General features: G+C 42.5%; 1 protein-coding gene across 1 annotated transcript; it reads right to left on the bottom strand.

Moving 5' to 3' along the window:
* Positions 1 to 430: 430 nt before the first annotated feature.
* LOC104320467 (phthioceranic/hydroxyphthioceranic acid synthase) lies at positions 431 to 16087 on the bottom strand. Its single transcript, XM_009922693.2, has 6 exons — positions 16005 to 16087; positions 13618 to 13771; positions 11079 to 11239; positions 7259 to 7462; positions 6975 to 7156; positions 431 to 6679 (listed from the first exon to the last, which is right to left on the bottom strand). The coding sequence occupies exons 1-6, from the start codon at positions 16057 to 16059 to the stop codon at positions 1121 to 1123; spliced, it is 6315 nt and encodes a 2104-aa protein (XP_009920995.2). The 5' UTR covers positions 16060 to 16087; the 3' UTR covers positions 431 to 1120.
* Positions 16088 to 18056: the final 1969 nt, after the last annotated feature.

Here is an 18056-nt window from a genome sequence, read left to right as displayed (position 1 = left end):
TCTGGAACCCTGGCTCAGTTCTGGGCCTGCCAGTATAAAAAAGATATAGATAAGCTTGATTAAGTTCAGCAGAAGGCCATCAGGATGCTTAGGGGCTGGAGCAGCAGAGCTATGAGGAGAGGCTGAGGGAACTGGACTTGCTCAGCCTGGGGAAGAGGTGGTTTCAGGGGAACTTCATGCACTCAGTGCATTCTCCATGCACTGGAGAATACTACCAGAATGACAAAGGACATCTCGGGGTGAATGATAATTAAGTATAAAAGGGAGAAACAATAGAAGGACCCTATTCCCATATTAAGAGACTATAAACAAAGTTTCCTTCACTGTCTTTGGGGAAAAGTCTGCATTTTCTCACTGGAGTAAAATAAGGGCGGGTATTAGGATTTGGAAAAGTTAAACTAGGAGAGCAGATGAGGGACAAAAATTAAAATAAGACAAAGATAGACTTTAGGCTTTGCTTTTTAAACTTTTTTACTATTCTTGTTTATTTGGGCTTTCATAAAAAATGGTTAACAAAGAAAAACAGTTGCTTTACTGTATGCTTTGCAACTGGTAAATTTTTAATACTTTGCAGACATAAAGAAAAAATTAAGTTTAATTTTTTGAGAAGAAACCTTTGAAATTCACAATATCTGGCAGTCTTTCTAAAAGGTGCCTGTATTTATAAACATTTGATAATATGCAAAAAAAGAATAACACTTTAAGAATACAATAATGACAAAAATGGTGATAATTCTATGTTGCTTTACACGTACATTCATCATTTAGAGGTGCAAAATACTGTTTTCATCAAGACTTTAATATGGTTTAAAAAATGCAATGTGCATTGAACATACAAATTTACCAAATGAAAATGTGTATGTATTAACCTACCTATTTCCAGTTAAAAATATTGAAAAATGAAAGTAAAAAATATTGAAAGTAACAAGTCAAACAATAGACTGAAATTAATACAGCTAGTGCAATGGCAGAAGAACCTGGTGTGGCTTTTTCTGGGTCGATGAAGAAGAGTACATTCAGCATCACCAGATGTTCTACCCTGTCTGCAATGACATATTCTGAGATACCACAAAGGGTTCAGGTATCTTCAAAGTTACACAATTCCGGAGTGAGAAGACTCCTATAGCCAGCTCCCATTTTCTCCACTTTCAACCGCAGCATTTTGTTTCTCAACTATTCCATTTGCATTGCTTGTTTCTTCTAAAAGTATTACTACACTTGACAGCGTTGTTTGAGGATCAAGCAGTTTCAGAAGAGGTATGTCCACCTTTCTCTCTTGAAAGACACGGTTCTGAATTGTCATAGCTAACATAGAGTCTATACCCAACGATGAAAGTGGTGTATTCATGGTTAGTTCATCTGGGTTCAATCCGGTGAGGTCGCTCACCAGTGAGGTGATATAGTCTTCAGATTTGATTAAGGCAGTATCCTGGACTTGAGCTTCCTCAGAGGTTTCAAGCTTGTTCCTGAATTCTTCTGACATAAGTGATACGAAGCGACTTTTGAGTGAAATAATCCGAGAAAAAACATGACGCAATAACGCTTCAAAGTTTAATTTGATGACAGCTTGCTGTGGGTTATTCATAAGTAAGCTCTTCCTGAGATACTCATTGATTTCATGCACTTGCAGAATGTCTATGCCCTTGGATCCCAGAACGTTCTGAATATGGTTTTGATTGAGCAGTACACCAAGGTTCAAAGCACCCCAGTTAATGGATTGGCCTGAAAGCCCACGGTTCCTCCGGTAGAGGCAGAAGACATCCAAGAAAGAATTTGCAGCTGCATAGTTTGCCTGGGTGGAATTTCCCAGAAAGGAAGTAACAGAGGAGTAGCACACAAAGTAGTCAAGCTCCTGGCGTCTGGTAGCCCAATGAAGATTGAGTGTCCCTGCTACTTTTGGGTTCAGCACCTTCTGAAAGTCAGCCAAGTTCAGAACTTCAAGATGGCCATCATGTAAAACAACAGCACTTTGAAATACACCTTTGATTGGACTCCCTGCAAATATGTTCACAATGGACTGGAAAGCTTTCTCAACATCACTGGTCAAAGTAACATCACACTGCACAAACACTACTTTACTCCCTTTATACTGCTGCTGCAAAGCCTTCATCTCTTCTTGCTTCTCATTGCTTGGAATTCTCCTGGAGAGTATTGCAATATACCCTCCTCCATTCTCGGCTATGAATTTCACTGTTTCAAAGCCAAGACCAGTGAGCCCCCCGACTACTACGTAAACAGCATTCTGCTTAAACAGCTGCTTGGGGGATTCATACAACGGTATATCTGAAAGCATGGTGATGTCCTTCTGCCTTCTCAGTACAGCAAGTGGGACAGATTTGCAGGTAAAATAGGACATCACAGAGTTTATCCTTTCAAAGTTCTCAGTCTGCTGAAAAACAGAACCTGATAGATGTCTAAAATGTTTCATATCCATGGAACTGATCCATGCATTCACAGTCTTTTGCAATTCCTTTAGAGGTGCTTTCTGAAAAATGCTGCTAAGTGTAAGGATACGAAAGCTGATATTTTCATGATCAATTCCACTGACATCCTGCATACATTCAGACTGTCTATTGCCACACACTATCACCACATCTTTAAGAAAGTACATGTGGGCCAGATCCTCCTGAGACAGTCTGTTTACTGGAGGAAGAACAATAAGGGCATTGCATAAGTTTATATACTGGAACTTATCAGGGGTGGGCCTCGCAAGTACTGTTTTCCAACCCATCTCTTCTGCTGCCGCAGAAAGAACATGGCACAAAACTGATGATGGCTCTGTAGAAATAATACCCAACGTTCTGCCATGTTTCCCCTTGGGTAATCTCTGATTGAAGATTTCCCATGCAATGATAAAGTATGACACACAAGGGACTTTCTGAAAGCATGGGAATTTCTTTACATTGAAACAAACTGTTCCTGGAATCTGAACTCGGGATGATGCAGCAACTGGATAACATGAAACCACATGATCTCCCACTTTTACTTTCTTCACATCAATGCCTGTTGCTGTTACTATGCCACTGAAATCAAGAGCTAAAAGTCCGTGTTTGTCTACTGCTTGTGAATTCCAATACAATGTTTTACCAAAGTTACGACTAGAAACACTAACGGGAAAATAATCTTCTGAGTGGAGACATATTTTATCCACTTGAATTTCAACACTCTGTTTGTCAAGCTGAGTTTCAGTGCTGGTGGATAATTCAGCAGACAAGTCTTTTGCTGCATATGGATAGGAAGTGTACAAAGTGTATGTTTCTGACTTCTGGAGAGATCTTGCGGGTTGGCTGTAATCTGCATCTACAAAAGGTGTGCGTCTGATTTCAGCCACATAAATTCTTCCTTGGCTGATGCAAACCTCTGGGTAATCCACACCTTTGTATTTGACAAGAACATCTGCTAGCACTGAGATGTCCAGGGAACTGGAAGAGCTGAGGTCAATCATCTGAAATGTGATTTCTGGAACTTCAATGACACAAGTTCTGGTCATGCCATACAATGCAAACCCACAGTTAACATGATCTACGTATCTTTCTGTTGTTCTGTAGGTGATCACTCTGAGAGAACAGCGGGACATTTTCTCTCTTAATGCCACAATAACTTGGCGATAGGCTTCACAACACTTTGCCAATTGGTCTACCACTTTGCTTGGGAAATCTTCATTTAACTTTTGAATTCCCCACAGGAACAGAATTTCATCATAATCCTCAACCTCTGCTCTCATTTTATTCCGTGTTTGGCCTTCCAAGAGGGCTTCCCAGTCCTCATACATAACATATCTCGAACCAGGGTGCAAATATTTTTTGAGCTGCTCAGCTATCCCAAATTTGTCAGCAAACACTAGAAGTCTGGGCATAGCCCCCAGATGTCCAATTGTCTGTGAAAGAGAGACTTCTTTCCACTTGTTTTCAAACATGAACTCATTGTCTCTGGAAGATGCTTGCTTCATGAAAGTGATGGCAACGCGCTTGAGTTCAGCCAAAACAGAGCCATGTTTGTCCATAAAGCATCCACAGACCTCTAGGCAGTTCCCAATGGATTTGCTTGTTCTCATATATATCATCATTTCTTCCTCCAGTGGTCGGAGCACCATCAGGCTGCCTATCCCTGAAGGAAAGCCTGCTCTGGACTGGAACGTCCTTGAGGTCAGGACAGCGGTCATCTGCAGAAAACAGTCGAGCAGCACTGGATGGATACAGTAGTTGTACATCTCACTGACAGTCTCCTTGTTCACCTTTATGCTTGTTATGGCTTCCTTTAGTTCCTGGCAGTAATGCACGTCACTGAGCTGCCTGAATATGGGGCCGTACTGAAAGCCAATCCGAGACAGTGCTTCATAAACCTCCTCTCTGCTAACCACTGACCTGCATCTTTGATAGATGTCTTGGAAGGAGATGGTGCTTTCTTCCACCACAGCTTCAGACCCCTTTGTAACCTGGCCTGCAGCATAAACTGCATTGGAGGAAGAGAGTATCTCAAAGGCCGTCACTGCTTTTTGTGGACTCAGCTTGATACTCAAGACTTGGGAACTCTGTGTGAGAACACACGGCGCAGAAAAACTGATACTCATCTGGCAAGTACTCAGAGGCACTTTAGGTCTTGAGCTGCTCATCACAGAGGCCAGACCAAGCTCCGCATAAAAAGCACCAGGGACTAAAGCCACACCGTTGTTCTTGTGCTCATATAAATATGATGTTGAGTCCTGAGACAGCAGGCAGCCAAACTCCATGTTGTCACTGTTTATGCCATAAATCAAAGCATGACTGGAGCTGACACCTCTTCGGTTTGCTTGTTGATGTATATCTAGACAGGCCATGAGTTTTTTGCGATCAAACTGATATCGCGGAATGGCCACTGGAACACTTTGATACCCATTATAAAAGTGCTGCCAGTTGGGATTATATCCCAGTTCAAACAGATTTCCTACCAGGGTGAAGAGTGTCTGATACTCTGCATCAGTTTGCAAGGAAGAGAACACCTGTATGCCTTTTCCTAGAGTTTCCTTTATGCTTCGCTGCAACGCTCGGTGAGGACTTATTTCCACAAACACCACATTCTCCCTGTCCCTAACTGCAGTTTTGATGGCTTGAGTGAAAGCAACAGGCTCACGAGTATGCCGGGCCCAGAATTTGCTCTGAGCAAAGTCATTTTCCGTAGCAGCCATCCCAGTCAGTGTTGAAATCACTTCGATTTCCCCCTTCTCTTTTTCTAAAGGCTGTATGTTCTCTTCCAACTCCCTAAGTATCATATCCATGCTGGGACTGTGGTACGCAGCCGGGACACTTAAAACATGAAGAAAGATGTTTCTCTGGCTGAAAGCTTGAGCTAAATCTCTCTGGACAGCATCCACAGAGTCTGAATTCCCAGACAAGGTGCAGGAAACTGGGCTGTTGAAAGCTGCAATGCACACCTTTCCTGAGTAGGGATGCAGACGTTCAGCAATCTCTTGAACAGGGATGTTTCCAACCACCAACATTCTGCCCCTGGCAGTCTTTGCCTGCAGCCTGCTCCGGTGATAAATCACTTTGACTGCATCTGACAGGGAAAGGTACCCAGCAAAATGCGCAGCAGCAACTTCCCCTACTGAGTGTCCAATAGCAGCGACTGGCTTAATACCCCAGTATTTCAGAAGAGAAGATAAGGCAACCTGCAGGGTAAAAAGCAAGGGCTGGGAAAGCTCTGGATTCAACAAATCCTTTGGGCTATGACCTCCTGCTGGCAGGAGGCTGATGGGAGCATGTTTCTGAAAAAGCGCTTCTATTTCCTTACACTTGTCTCTGAACACTGGCTCTGAGCTCAGCAGTGCCTCACTGAACTCCTTCAGCATTACACCATTGCCACAGAATACAAACACCAGCTGTGGTTCTGCTTTTGACATGGCAAGTTCGGTGCTCGCTGCTGACATAAGCTCTTGCTGCAAGTGTTGGAGAGAATTTGTGACAAATGCTTTTCGGTACCTGTAGTTGGCATGGCTTCTTCTGCAGGCAGATGTATAGGCCAGGCTTGGGAGAGTTACAGAATTTCTTGTGCTCAGCTGGTCAGCTGTATCGGTCATCGTCATCTGAAGGGATTTACTTGATGCTGCTGACAGCAGAACTAATTCAAGGGGCCTCTTAAAGGCAGGAAGAGGCTCTAGCTGCTTACCCTGCCTGACTACAACGTGAGCATTGGTTCCTCCAAATCCAAAGCAGTTGATGCCAGCTACTCTTCCATATTCACTGGATTCTTCCCAGGGCTCTACTGTTGTGGGAATTGCAAGGTTTAATTTATCTGTATTGATGCTGCTCATCTCCTTCGAGTAATGCAAGGATGGAACAATCTTTCCATGATGCATCATCAGAAGCACTTTGATTAATCCTGCTGCTCCAGCAGCTGATTCAGTGTGGCCAATATTTCCTTTCACTGAACCAATTTTCAGAATGGAAACTTGTGAAGACCTGTTTTTACAAATGACACTACCTAGGCTTTCAGCTTCAGTAGGATCTCCAGCGGCAGTTCCTGTACCATGTGCTTCAATGTACTGCACAACTGAGGGATCAACACGAGCTTCATAAATGCTGCGCAGTAACTTCTCTTGCTCTGTTTGAGATGGTCTTGTGATTGGAGTCATGGACCTACCATTCTGATTTACTGCACTCATATTTATAACACCCCAGATTTTGCTGTAGTCTTCCTTTGCCTGTTTCATAAAAAGGTAAAATTATCTTTAATAATCTCATGCTTTCTCTGTATAGGAGAAAACAAAATAAAACAACAAAACCAAGAACAGACAAGAGTATGATACTAACTTCTAAATGCATGATCACTTTCCCATGGTAGGGGAAGTGCATAAATGCTTAATGTTTAATAAATGCTTCATTACTCTTAGGCTTGAATTAGAAAATCTTTTCTGGAAAAGTAATCATTAGAGCTGAAGATACAAAATTCAGGTAAGCAACCAGTCTTATTTTAGGCTGCTCCACAAGCAATCTTACCTTTTTCAGTGGCTTGAGGAAAACAACACCACAGCCTTCTCCCCTTCCATAGCCATCTGCCTTTTTGGAGAAGGGTTTGCTTATTCCCTCTGGAGAGATCATTTTTGCTTTACTGAGAGATACAAAGGTGCGGGGATCTATTATGCAGTTCACTCCACCACAGATTGCTGCCTCACAATCTCCTGAAGTAAAATAGAAACATACACATGTTGAGAGGTCCAGGATGAGAGACAGAAACAGTAGCAATCCTAATTTTGGTGTCCAGCATCTCTTCAGTCCATTACCTGATTTAATAGCTTGCGAGGCATAGTGCAGAGCAAAAAGAAAAGACGAACATGCAGTATCAATAGTCAGTGATGGTCCAGTCAGATTAAATGTGAATGAGACCCTGTTAGCAGCGATGCTCATTGCTGTTCCAGTACCATCATAATGATTTATTTCACTCACTGCTCTGCTTGTTATGATTTCATAGTCTCGATTCATAAGACCTGTAAAAATATCAAATACGTGTCACCACATTAACCCAAGCAAACAAAAGGGATGACAGCTCTAAACCTGATAGCGTGATTTGGTTTTCTGTTTTAATAGTAAACTACATGGCATCAGCGCTCCTATGGTGAAGCTTTGCTTCAATGCAAGTCAAAGGCAAAACTCACAGCAATTTCCGTTGGACCCAGCTTACACAAACATACCTAACACTTGAAATTACTACCTGCACAGTAAATGACAGGCTTTTCCTGATGGTTTAGTTCATTCTATGATGCAGTTAAGCTCTGTGTAGCCTGCTTAGAGCCCTCTATCTTAGTTTGAGAGTGAGTTTTGGTTTAGCTATGGAATATATATTAAGAAGTTGCAATGAGGATAGCTGGTATACAAACATACAAGACATTAGCTAAAGTTTCTCAGATGTACCAAATTAAAGGTCACAGCATAAGCTACATTCAATGCTTTTTATTTACCTTTAGTTTGCCCACTGTGATCCAGTAAGACAGAAATAGAAAAGAAGAACAGGGCCTGTGAGAGGAGTTGTGTCCTCTTTCTGAGAACACATATGCTTGACAAACAGTGGATCCCCAAGTCCACAGGCATGTGTGGAAAATGCAGTACCTCTATTCAGAGAGCAAGGAATAGTCTCCTCTGTGAAAGAAGAGCATGTCTCAGACTAAAAGGTAATCTAAAGAGTTTGCCCCCATAGTTATATCAGCCCAACTATGCCAGAAAACTCCTCTGAAAAGAGACACAGATTACACCAGAAAAAATGTGCTGTTATTCTAGCTCCTTGACTGAATAGAATAGAATAGAATAATAGTTCAGTTGGAAGGGACCTACAACAATCATGACAACTACCTGACCAATTCAGGGCTCACCAAAAGTTAAAGCATGCTATTAAGGGCATTGTCCAAATGCCTCTTACACACTGACAGGCATGGGGCATCGACCTCCTCTCTAGGGAGCACGTTCCAGCATTTGGCCACTCTCTCTGCAAATAAATGCCTCCTGATGTCAAGTCCGGACCTTCCCTGGTGCAGCTTTGAACCATTCCCATGCATCCTGTCACAGGATACCAGGGAGAAGAGATTGTCACCTCCTCCACTTCTCCTCCTGAGGAAGCTGTAGAGAGCAGATTTTGCCCCTCAGACTCCTGTTCTCCAAACTAGACAGACCCGGAGTTCTTAGATGCTCCTCACAGGGCATGTCTTTCAGCCCTTTCACCAGCTTTGTTGCCCTTTTCTGGACACCTCCTTTTTAAACTGTGGGGCCCAGAACTGCACACAATACTCAAGGTGAGGCTGCACCAATGCTAAATACAGCAGGATAATCACCTCTTTTGACTGGCTGGTTATACTGTATTTAATGCACTAGATCCTTTTCTGCAGGGCTGCTCTCCAGCCACTCCTGTCTCAACTTATACTTGTGTCCAATGTTACTCCATCCCAGGTGCAGAATGCGGCATCTGCTCTTGTTAAATTTCATGCCATTGAGGATTGCACAATGCTCCAATCTATCTAGACCCCTCTGCAAGGCCTCTTGTCCCTTGAGACAGTCAACAGCACCTCCCAATTTCGTATCACGAGCAAACTTAATAATGGTGCATTCAACTCCGGCATCCAGATCATTGACAAAAATACTGAGCAGAACTGGCCCTAGAACTGAGCCCTGAGGAACACTGCTGGTGACTGGTTACCAGCCAGATGTAGCCCCGTTCACTACAACCCTTTGAGCCCTGCCATTCAGCCAGTTCTTCACCCAGCACACCGTGTACCTGGTCATCTCACAGTTGGACTTGTCCAGAAGCATGCTGTGAGGGACAGTATCAAAAGCCTTACTGAAATCCAGAAAAACAACATCCACCGCCTTCCCTTCATCCACTAGGCAGGTTACCTTATTGTAGAAGGATATCAGATTAAACAGAACTTTCCCATTGTGAACCCATGATGACTGTGCCTGATGATTGCATTGTCCTTTAAATGTCTTTCAACAGCACCCAGTATAATCTTCTCCATAATTTTTCCAGGTACTGACGTAAGCAGTTGGACAAGTGCACCTTGGTAGCATACTAATATCTACATGAGGATATCTGCTGGTTTAAAAGTATCTCAACCCCCACAGCACCTTAACCAATGCTATACCGGAAAAAAGCGTAGGCCTGGCTTGAGAGTATCATTCCTGGAAAGCGTTGTGTTGAGGAGGCAGTTTAACTGTTTCCTGCTTCAACTTCAGTGCCTGAAGACACTAAGCGAAGCACCTAAAATAGATACATGAATTATATAGGCATAGAAGCATAGAATCATAGAATCGTTTGGGTTGGAAGGGACCTTGAAGATCATCTAGTTCCAACCCCCCTGCCATGGGCAGGGACACCTTCCATTAGACCAGGTTGCTCAAAGCCCCATCCAACCTGGCCTTGAACACTTCCAGGGATGGGGTATCCACAACCTCTCTGGGCAACCTGTTCCAGTGCCTCACCACTCTCATGGTGAAGAATTTCTTCCTTACATCTAATCTAAATCTACCCTCTTTCAGTTTAAAGCCATTTCCCCTTGTCCTATCACTACATGCCCTTGTAAAAAGTCCCTCTCCAGCTTTCTTGTAGTCCCCCTTTAGATATTGGAAGGCTGCTATAAGGTCTCCCTGGAGCCTTCTCTTCTCCAGGCTGAACAATCCCAGCTCTCTCAGCCTGTCTTCATAGGAGAGGTGCTTCAGCCCTCTGATCACCTTGGTGACCCTCCTCTGGACTTGCTCCAACAGGTCCATGTCTTTCTTATGTTGGAGGCCCAGAGCTCAATGCAGTACATGAGGTGGGGTCTCATGAGAGCAGAGTAGAGGGGAAGAATCACCTCTCTCAACCTGCTGGTTATGCTTCTTTTGATGCAGCCCAGGATACAGTTGGCTTTCTGGGCTGCAGACACACATGGCCAGGTCATGTTGAGCTTCTCATTAACCTACACCCCCAAGCCCTTCTTCTCAGGGCTGCTCTTAATCTATTCTCTGCCCAGCCTGTATTTGTTTGGGCTTGCCCCAACCCATGTGCAGGACCTTGCACTTGGCCTTGTTGAACTTCATGAGGTTCGCACAGGCCCACCTCTCAAGCCTGTCAAAGTCCCTCTGGATGGCATCCCTTCCCTCCAGAGTGCCAACCACACCACACAGCTTGGTGTTGTCGGCAAACTTGCTGGGGGTACACTCAATCCCGCTGTCCATGTCGCTGACAAAGACATTAAACAGAGCCAGTCCCAACACGGAACCCTGAGGAATGCCACTCGTCACTGGTCTCCACTCGGACATGGAGCCGTTGACCACAACTCTTTCAGTGCAACTATCCAGCCAATTCCTTATCCACTGAGTTGTCCATCTGTCAAATCCATGTCTCTACAATCTAGAGACAAAGATGTCATGCAGGACAGTGTCAAACGCTTCACACAAGTCTAGTCCATAATGAACTTCTAGAGTAGCCTAGTAATTCTTACCAAAAATAACCAGTAGTGTCATAGCACAGTAGCCTTAGATCTCCAGTGCTAGATACATATGTAAAGTTTATGAAGGAGCACTCCAATCTTTGTGAGGTTCAAACGTACTTTCTTCACCATAAAATTTTAATCTTACCAATAAAAACACCTGTTCTGGTGCCACTGACAGCTTCTACAGGGACTCCTGCATCCTCCAGGGCTTTGTATGTGCATTCTATTAGTAACTTCTGTTGTGGATCCATGCGTTCAGCTTCCATATTATTAATCCCAAAAAGGTGGTTGTCAAATGAATTAAATCTAAAATACACAGACCAGAAAATGGTACAATATATATACAATATGCATTTACTTCTAGACTCAAAGTACACATTTTTTGCAATTTCATGAAAAGCAAAGCAGTAACCTGTGTTTAGGCCACGGTTCCCATTTATGAAAATCAGAAGAAAATGTTTACAGGCCAAGGATGTTTTATGTCCCACCACAAAATATGTATTTTTATCAATGATTCTGCATTTCAGAGTTATGAGCCCACTCCTAGAAATTTTTATTCAAATGGTTATTCCACTAGTACCAACAGGACTCAGATTATGAAAATTTGCAGAATGAGACTCCCTCTGCTGTAATGTGGTCTTAGCCAACAAGTTTTAAACAAATATTGTCTTCTAAATTATTTTAAGGCAATATAGACCAATGCTTTACAATTTAAAACCAATAAGCAGAGGATCAGCTTGGATGCTTCCAAGAGATACTCGTACTTCTGTAATAATAAATTGAAAATATTTTATCGGTGTATGTGCGTATTTATCTTTAAAAAATTCTTCATAGTAGGCCCACACTTACAAAAGACCAAGCCCAGGATTAATCTTGTATCCCAAGATCAGATTTGTATGGCCATCTATCATTTCTTGATTTCAGTGGAGAATTCAGTATCTAGCATGGGACTAATCACTGAAGTAATTCTGGGTCCTACAATTCAAACCTGCTAAGTATTGTTTTCGGGACGCAGTAAGATTCCTTCTGTGCATGTGAACTTCTCGTTTGAATAAAGGTCTACAGCCTGAGGATTTAAGGTGAATGTGGATTTAAAATAAAAGACACTTATGTTGATCTTTGTCATGGTGTAACCCCAGCCAGCAACTAAGCACGACGCAGCCGCTCACTCTCTTCCCCCCCACACCCAGTGGGATGGGGGAGAGAATCAGGAAAAAGAAGTAAAACTCGTGGGTTGAGATAAGAACAGTTTAATAGAACAGAAAAGAAGAAACTAATAATGATAATGATAACACTAATAAAATGACAATAGTAATAATAATAGGATTGAAATATACAAATTATGCACAATGCAATTGCTCACAACCCGCAGATCGATGCCCATTTAGTCCCCGAGCGGCGATCCCCCTCCACCCCCACTCGCCCCAGTTCATATACTGGGCATGATGTCACATGGTATGGAATACCCCTGTTGGCCAGTTTGGGTCAGCTGTCCTGGCTGTGTCCCCTCCCAACTTCTTGTGCCCCTTCAGCTTTCTTGTTGGCTGGGCATCAGAAGCTGAAAAATCCTTGACTTTAGACTAAATGTTACTTAGCAACAACTGAAAACATCAGTGTTAACAACATTCTTCTCATACCGAACTCAAAAACATAGCACTATACCAGCTAGTAGGAAGACAATTAACTCTATCCCAGCTGAAACCAGGACAATCTTACTGTAATTTGCTATTCTTCATTTGCTATTAGTCATAGCCCCCATGCAGCTGTACCCATATCTCTGGGATAATTTGACATGAGGACACAAGTGAAAGGATGCATACTGCAGTTTGCGCTGCCAGACTTTCTCTTTACACTAGTATCTTTACCTGATATTTGTACATACATAATCCCTCAGTATTATGGAGGAGTGGCTCAGAATAAAGAAAAAGTTTTTTTTAAGACATGACAGTATGAGCCTAGACAAAAGCAAGATTATTATGAAATTATTAATAGTTCAGGTTTACAAGCAAGCATAACACTCAAATTAAGCATAATTTTGCTTCTTGACTATCTATCAAAACCAGACTTCCTTAGTTTGTCTCTAAATTGTCACATCTGCACGTGAACTAGAGCTACGTGTCCCCACAAGCATGGGATTAGGTCCTGAGGTCCAGCAAAGCTGGCTAACCTTCAGGCTGAAACTGGAGGAGACTTACCAGGCAGTTTTTACAGCTCAGAGTCCATACTCCATGACCTTCCTCTGCAGTCCACAGTACTATAGACAGTACAAATTATGTGACAGGCTGGAGACCACCTCAGATTCAGTATTGTCAAGTATATACCCCCTCATGCATAATGCATGTGTACTTCTGTATATCCAAAATGCAGACACCCCCATCACATGACAGGTGACATCTCAATGGTGACTATGTACCTACATGTTGGATTATGTAATCAAAGGTCATATGTGTTCCCAGACATGTACATATGTGCTTAACACAGCCTGCAACTAAATTCTCTCATCGATGTCACACACCAGGAATTCCTGCAGTTTCACAACTGCATGTTCATCATGTGAGATAAAAGAAAGCTGGTTCCTAGGTCCCATTTATAAGCTTTCCCTGTGCCTTGCACTCTCTGAAAGGCTGGACACGTTAGTCTAAGTACAAAAAAAAATCAGTGGCATAGCTGAGTAACAGACTCACTCATTCAGAAGAGCCGCTCGTGTTGTACATATTTTTCCTGGCTTGTTATCATCTGGATGATACCACTCTCTGGCATTAAATCTCTCGGGGGGGATTTCTACTGTGCAGTTTTTGCCTTCCTCCAGGACTTTCCAGAAATTGTCAATTCCATCACCTGTTGTACAAAGGTTTTAAAGTAGATTAATTTATGTGCTCCCCCTCCCCATGCAGACTCAGAAATGCATGCTCAGCTACAAGGAACTCCCATGTATAAATCTAGGTTGCTCAAGTAGAATCACCAGAGACAGAAATGATCATTCTTTGGTGAGTGGAAAATGGAAAGGTATGACTGATCCCTTCACTGCTTGCCTAAAAGCAAAGGAACCCCACGAAATCTTTAACCTTCTGCTGTGCCCTTTTCCCTACCACCTCACCTCATCTACTATATACATGCATCATGTCCTTAAGGACCACATGGGTAGGATGAAGTCCTTCTGTATCTGTACAGCACCACTCCTCAGGCAGCTCCACTGGCAGCAAAAGGTCATCTCTGGACATTAGCCCTCTGAAGACAGATTGAGCTTACAAACACCAGGAAAACACCAGAGGCATTATCCTTTGTCCCTAACAGTAGAAGGCCATCTAAATCAAACATAAAAGTATGCGTATACTCAACACTGACAGAGCTCATCAACACCTCACTACTGGATTGCAGGGGACCCTGTCCTTAGTGGTTGAGATCCAGAGCTCCAGCTCCAAGCTCTGAGGATATGGCTAGACCCTCTTCTTAGCCCTGAAACCAACTAACATGGCATCCACACAGTGGCCCACATTTCTCCTCCTCCCAGCTTCCACTTCCCCCAACATAGGTAGTGGCCTCATCCACACTCACTCTGGAAACATTCTCTTGCAGGTGCTAACCTGTGGCATGCCCAAGCACTGACCTGGAACAGCTCTGACTGACATGGGGCAGTGCTGGGCTGTGGACTGTGCTAGCAGTCAGTAACGGTGATTGCAGGACGCCCTTCCCACCCAAGCCCTCCCGTGGTTAGTCCATCATCATAGACACAGCCTCAGACACTGGCCAGACACGACATACTTTAACGGCTCCCAGTGCTCAACAGTTCTTTTGAGGCAAGTTCAGAAACACAGTCCTGAGCATGCACCATGCAGACCAGGACGTGTTCACTTACTGCATGGCGAGGTAATTAAGAACAACGTTCCTGAAGAGAGTTCCTTTACTGGCATGTCTGGACCAACAAATGGCTTGCACCAAATTAGTATTTAATGCTCAGGCAAGAGATTGCTGCTACATATTTACTAGCACTTTACTAGATTCAGAACCATTCATGTTTGCTCACAGTTACCTATGGGCCACATAGTTATCGCTCTAGCACATATACCTATTGAATCTTGGACAAAGTGAAGCCAGGAACTGAAATGTGGTGAGGGCAAGAAAGAAAACACGGAAAGGGAGAGACTAGCATGGTCACCTTTAGGGCTGAACACCACTTTGCAAGGATAGAACTGTATTCCACTCCCTGGATTATTTTTGGATTTTTAAAATCTGTGTCTATCTAATGTAAAGAGTATGGACAGTTTGACAGCAGCAGCCAGAACCTAGAAATCACTCACAACTCTCTAAATGTCTCCAGCCATCTAATCTCAACCATCTAACCTCAGAATATAAAGTCAACTCTCACTTTCATAAGGCCTAATTATAACTAAGATTGTAAATATGAGACTATTGTAACAGAGGCTGCTGGCTTTTATTATGGTAGGCAATATCGATTCTTTACTGAAGTCAGCTTCCCACCTTGTACAAGAGGCAGTATTTAGGTGTGTATTTGTAAGAGGCAGAATCTAACTAGAGACAGAGCTGTATTTATCTAGCCCTGCTCTCTTCTGGAACCTTTCAAAGTGAATCCTTGAAGTGTAGTAAAATCCATTAAGTGTAATAAAGGAGGAAGATTTCTTTTAGGAAAGGGTCTTTTAGGAAGACCCAACCTATTTATATTACAGGCAGAGCTGGTGATACTGACAGGCCCTCGATCTGTCCTGTCCCTATAGATGCATAGTCCTACAACAATGCACAATCATCCGGCCAGTGCAGGTGCATAAAGCTCAAATCATCCCAGACTCACCCAGTTCATTTGTACGAGTTTCATGTGTGCAGCTGAATGCCCTGCCCACAGCTAGGACTGCAGGTCTGTCTGTCAGTGGACAAATTTGAACCAATCCATTTCTACCACAGCGTGACCTTTTAAAAATATCCTACAAGTAGCAAAGCAATGAATTCTACAAAAGTAAGGGAGGAACGTGTTGTTTCCCTCCACCTCAACCGTAACGACTCACTGTGCTTTTCAATGTTCACTCAGCAGCCTGGTTTGCTTATACCCAAAACTTACCTCCGGGAAAGTTGCATCCTATTCCCACAATAGCAATTTCATCTCCAGTCTCCATCTCCTGGGCTGCATAATACAGGCATACATGTCAGCCAGCTCAAACAATTATGTATGCATTTATCATTAAATAAATATTAGGTAAAAAGGTGAACCTCCCACAAACGCACATACTTGTTCAAAGTTTGATTAGCTTGAATAACCTATTATTGGTTGTGATGAGAAATGACACTCCCTACAGGTGACCAGAGCTGTGCGGTATTTTTCTTGTTGTCTCTACTTTTAGAGGAAAATCCCTAATACACCAGACTTCCTCATTCACAAACACTTGCTTTTTACTGTTAACCTCTGCTATTCCTACCACCAGCTGATCTGCTCTTCAGCCTCTCCCCAGATCAGTCCTGCTTCACTTCTTGCATCCAGAAGTGAATTGTGCATTGACCAAGGCACACTTTCAGCTCTATCATCTCTATCCTATTCACAAAGCAGGTCTCCCAAACAGACTCTGCAAACTGCCAGTTAAAATCAGACCATGTAAACAGGCAACAGACAATCAAATAGTTGAAGTAACAAAAGGTCATTCAGAGCTCTGCTTTGCTGGATCCCAAGGCTGCTTAGCTTTTGTCTAAATCAGCTTCCTCTGTAGTCAGAGGTTAACCCCCACAGACCATGCTCAAAGCCACCAACAGCTACAAGATCTCTCTCTTCCTGACCATGCACAGTCTCCAGGTAGCCCCACTACAGCCACCGAAGAACTGGCCTTTCAGCTCATTTGCAGCTTCACAGGGAAAGCTTTTTGTTGAGAAGCAACTCAAAATAAAATGTTATTTTTTTCAACAAATCAGATGGCAAAGAAAAAAATTGTTTGGGAGCAAATTACATACCTCAGTATAGAATTTAAAGCTGATTTTTTTTCCTTAATTCTGGGAAGGGAACTTGTGAGATAAACATCAGTTCGATTCAATTGATTTAGAACTCACTAGGATGCCCACCTCAGAACCCTTCAGTCCTCCTGGGCTTGCTTCAACCCACAAACAGAAGAAGATTCATGTTGAAGGGGATTTTTGGGGATTCTTGGCAGTGGTGATAGATTCTTATCTCAGTGATACTACAGTAGGTCCCAAAGAGTTCTTCTCAGTTATTGACTGACAGCAGTAAAGCAGAGGTGAGGCTGTTTTACAGCCCCACACATCATTCATAGTTACCATTTCTTGGAGGTTTGCTTTGAAACATGAAATTAAAACCGACTGCTGAGATTCACACTTTCAAAAATTTACTTCTCGGTTCCATTAACTAAGACAGAGAAAGTTAGAAGGCCACCTAGCAAAAATAAGGAGACCAGAATCTGCCTTTCTAGCAGTAAATTCTATTTTAGCAACAATACAAATTCTAAAAAGCTATGAAAATTGTTTTCCTTTAGTTCTTTCAAAATTGTCTATAATTTCTGCTTTTTCTATTTCATATTTTAATTTCATTGCTAACCTAAAGCTGCAAAGCCCAACATATATACTTTTATCACAAAGGTACTTTTAAGCATTGTTACTAAGTTAGCACTTAAATAGCATGTAATAGAAAAGTAAGGGCCTTACGATTATAACATAAAATATGTCTTTGGCATCTATAGAGTTATCCAGTGAGCTATGTAACTCTTACCTTATATCATCCCAGTAGGGTGTACTAATAGGCTGAGTCTGTGGAAGTTGTTTATATAGGATTCTGTGAGGTTTCTTATTCAAATGCGCATGCTAAAATGCAGTGAAAATGTTAACGCCTTTCAAAGCAAAAAAAGCAAATGAGTCATCAGTGGCTCTGACTAAAGTTCAAAAGTACTTCCCTGAAGTAGTAAATTCTTGATGATACCAGGTTTTACACCAGGAAAAGGGTAAAATCTCTGTCTTACCTAACTTCTTACAATTAGCAAAACAATAAATTGGAGATATCTTGCCATGAGATAGCCCATAAAAAATTATGATCTTAAGAATATGATTTAGAAGACTCTCTCTCTAACATCACAACTCAATTTGGTTTGCTCTTAATATCAACAAATCTGAACTAGCA

Source organism: Haliaeetus albicilla, chromosome 2 (assembly GCF_947461875.1).
Source record: "Haliaeetus albicilla chromosome 2, bHalAlb1.1, whole genome shotgun sequence".
Lineage (NCBI taxonomy): Eukaryota > Metazoa > Chordata > Aves > Accipitriformes > Accipitridae > Haliaeetus > Haliaeetus albicilla.
This window is presented reverse-complemented; position numbering and strand designations above follow the sequence as displayed.

Coding starts and splice junctions, on each gene's coding strand:
- LOC104320467 (XM_009922693.2), bottom strand. CDS start 16,059: ATGGAGACTGGAGATGAAATTGCTATTGTGGGAATAGGATGCAACTTT. Junction 11,240..13,617: donor CGAGCGGCTCTTCTGAATGA/GTGAGTCTGTTA, acceptor TGTGTATTTTAG/ATTTAATTCATTTGACAACC. Junction 7,157..7,258: donor CTCGCAAGCTATTAAATCAG/GTAATGGACTGA, acceptor ATTTTACTTCAG/GAGATTGTGAGGCAGCAATC.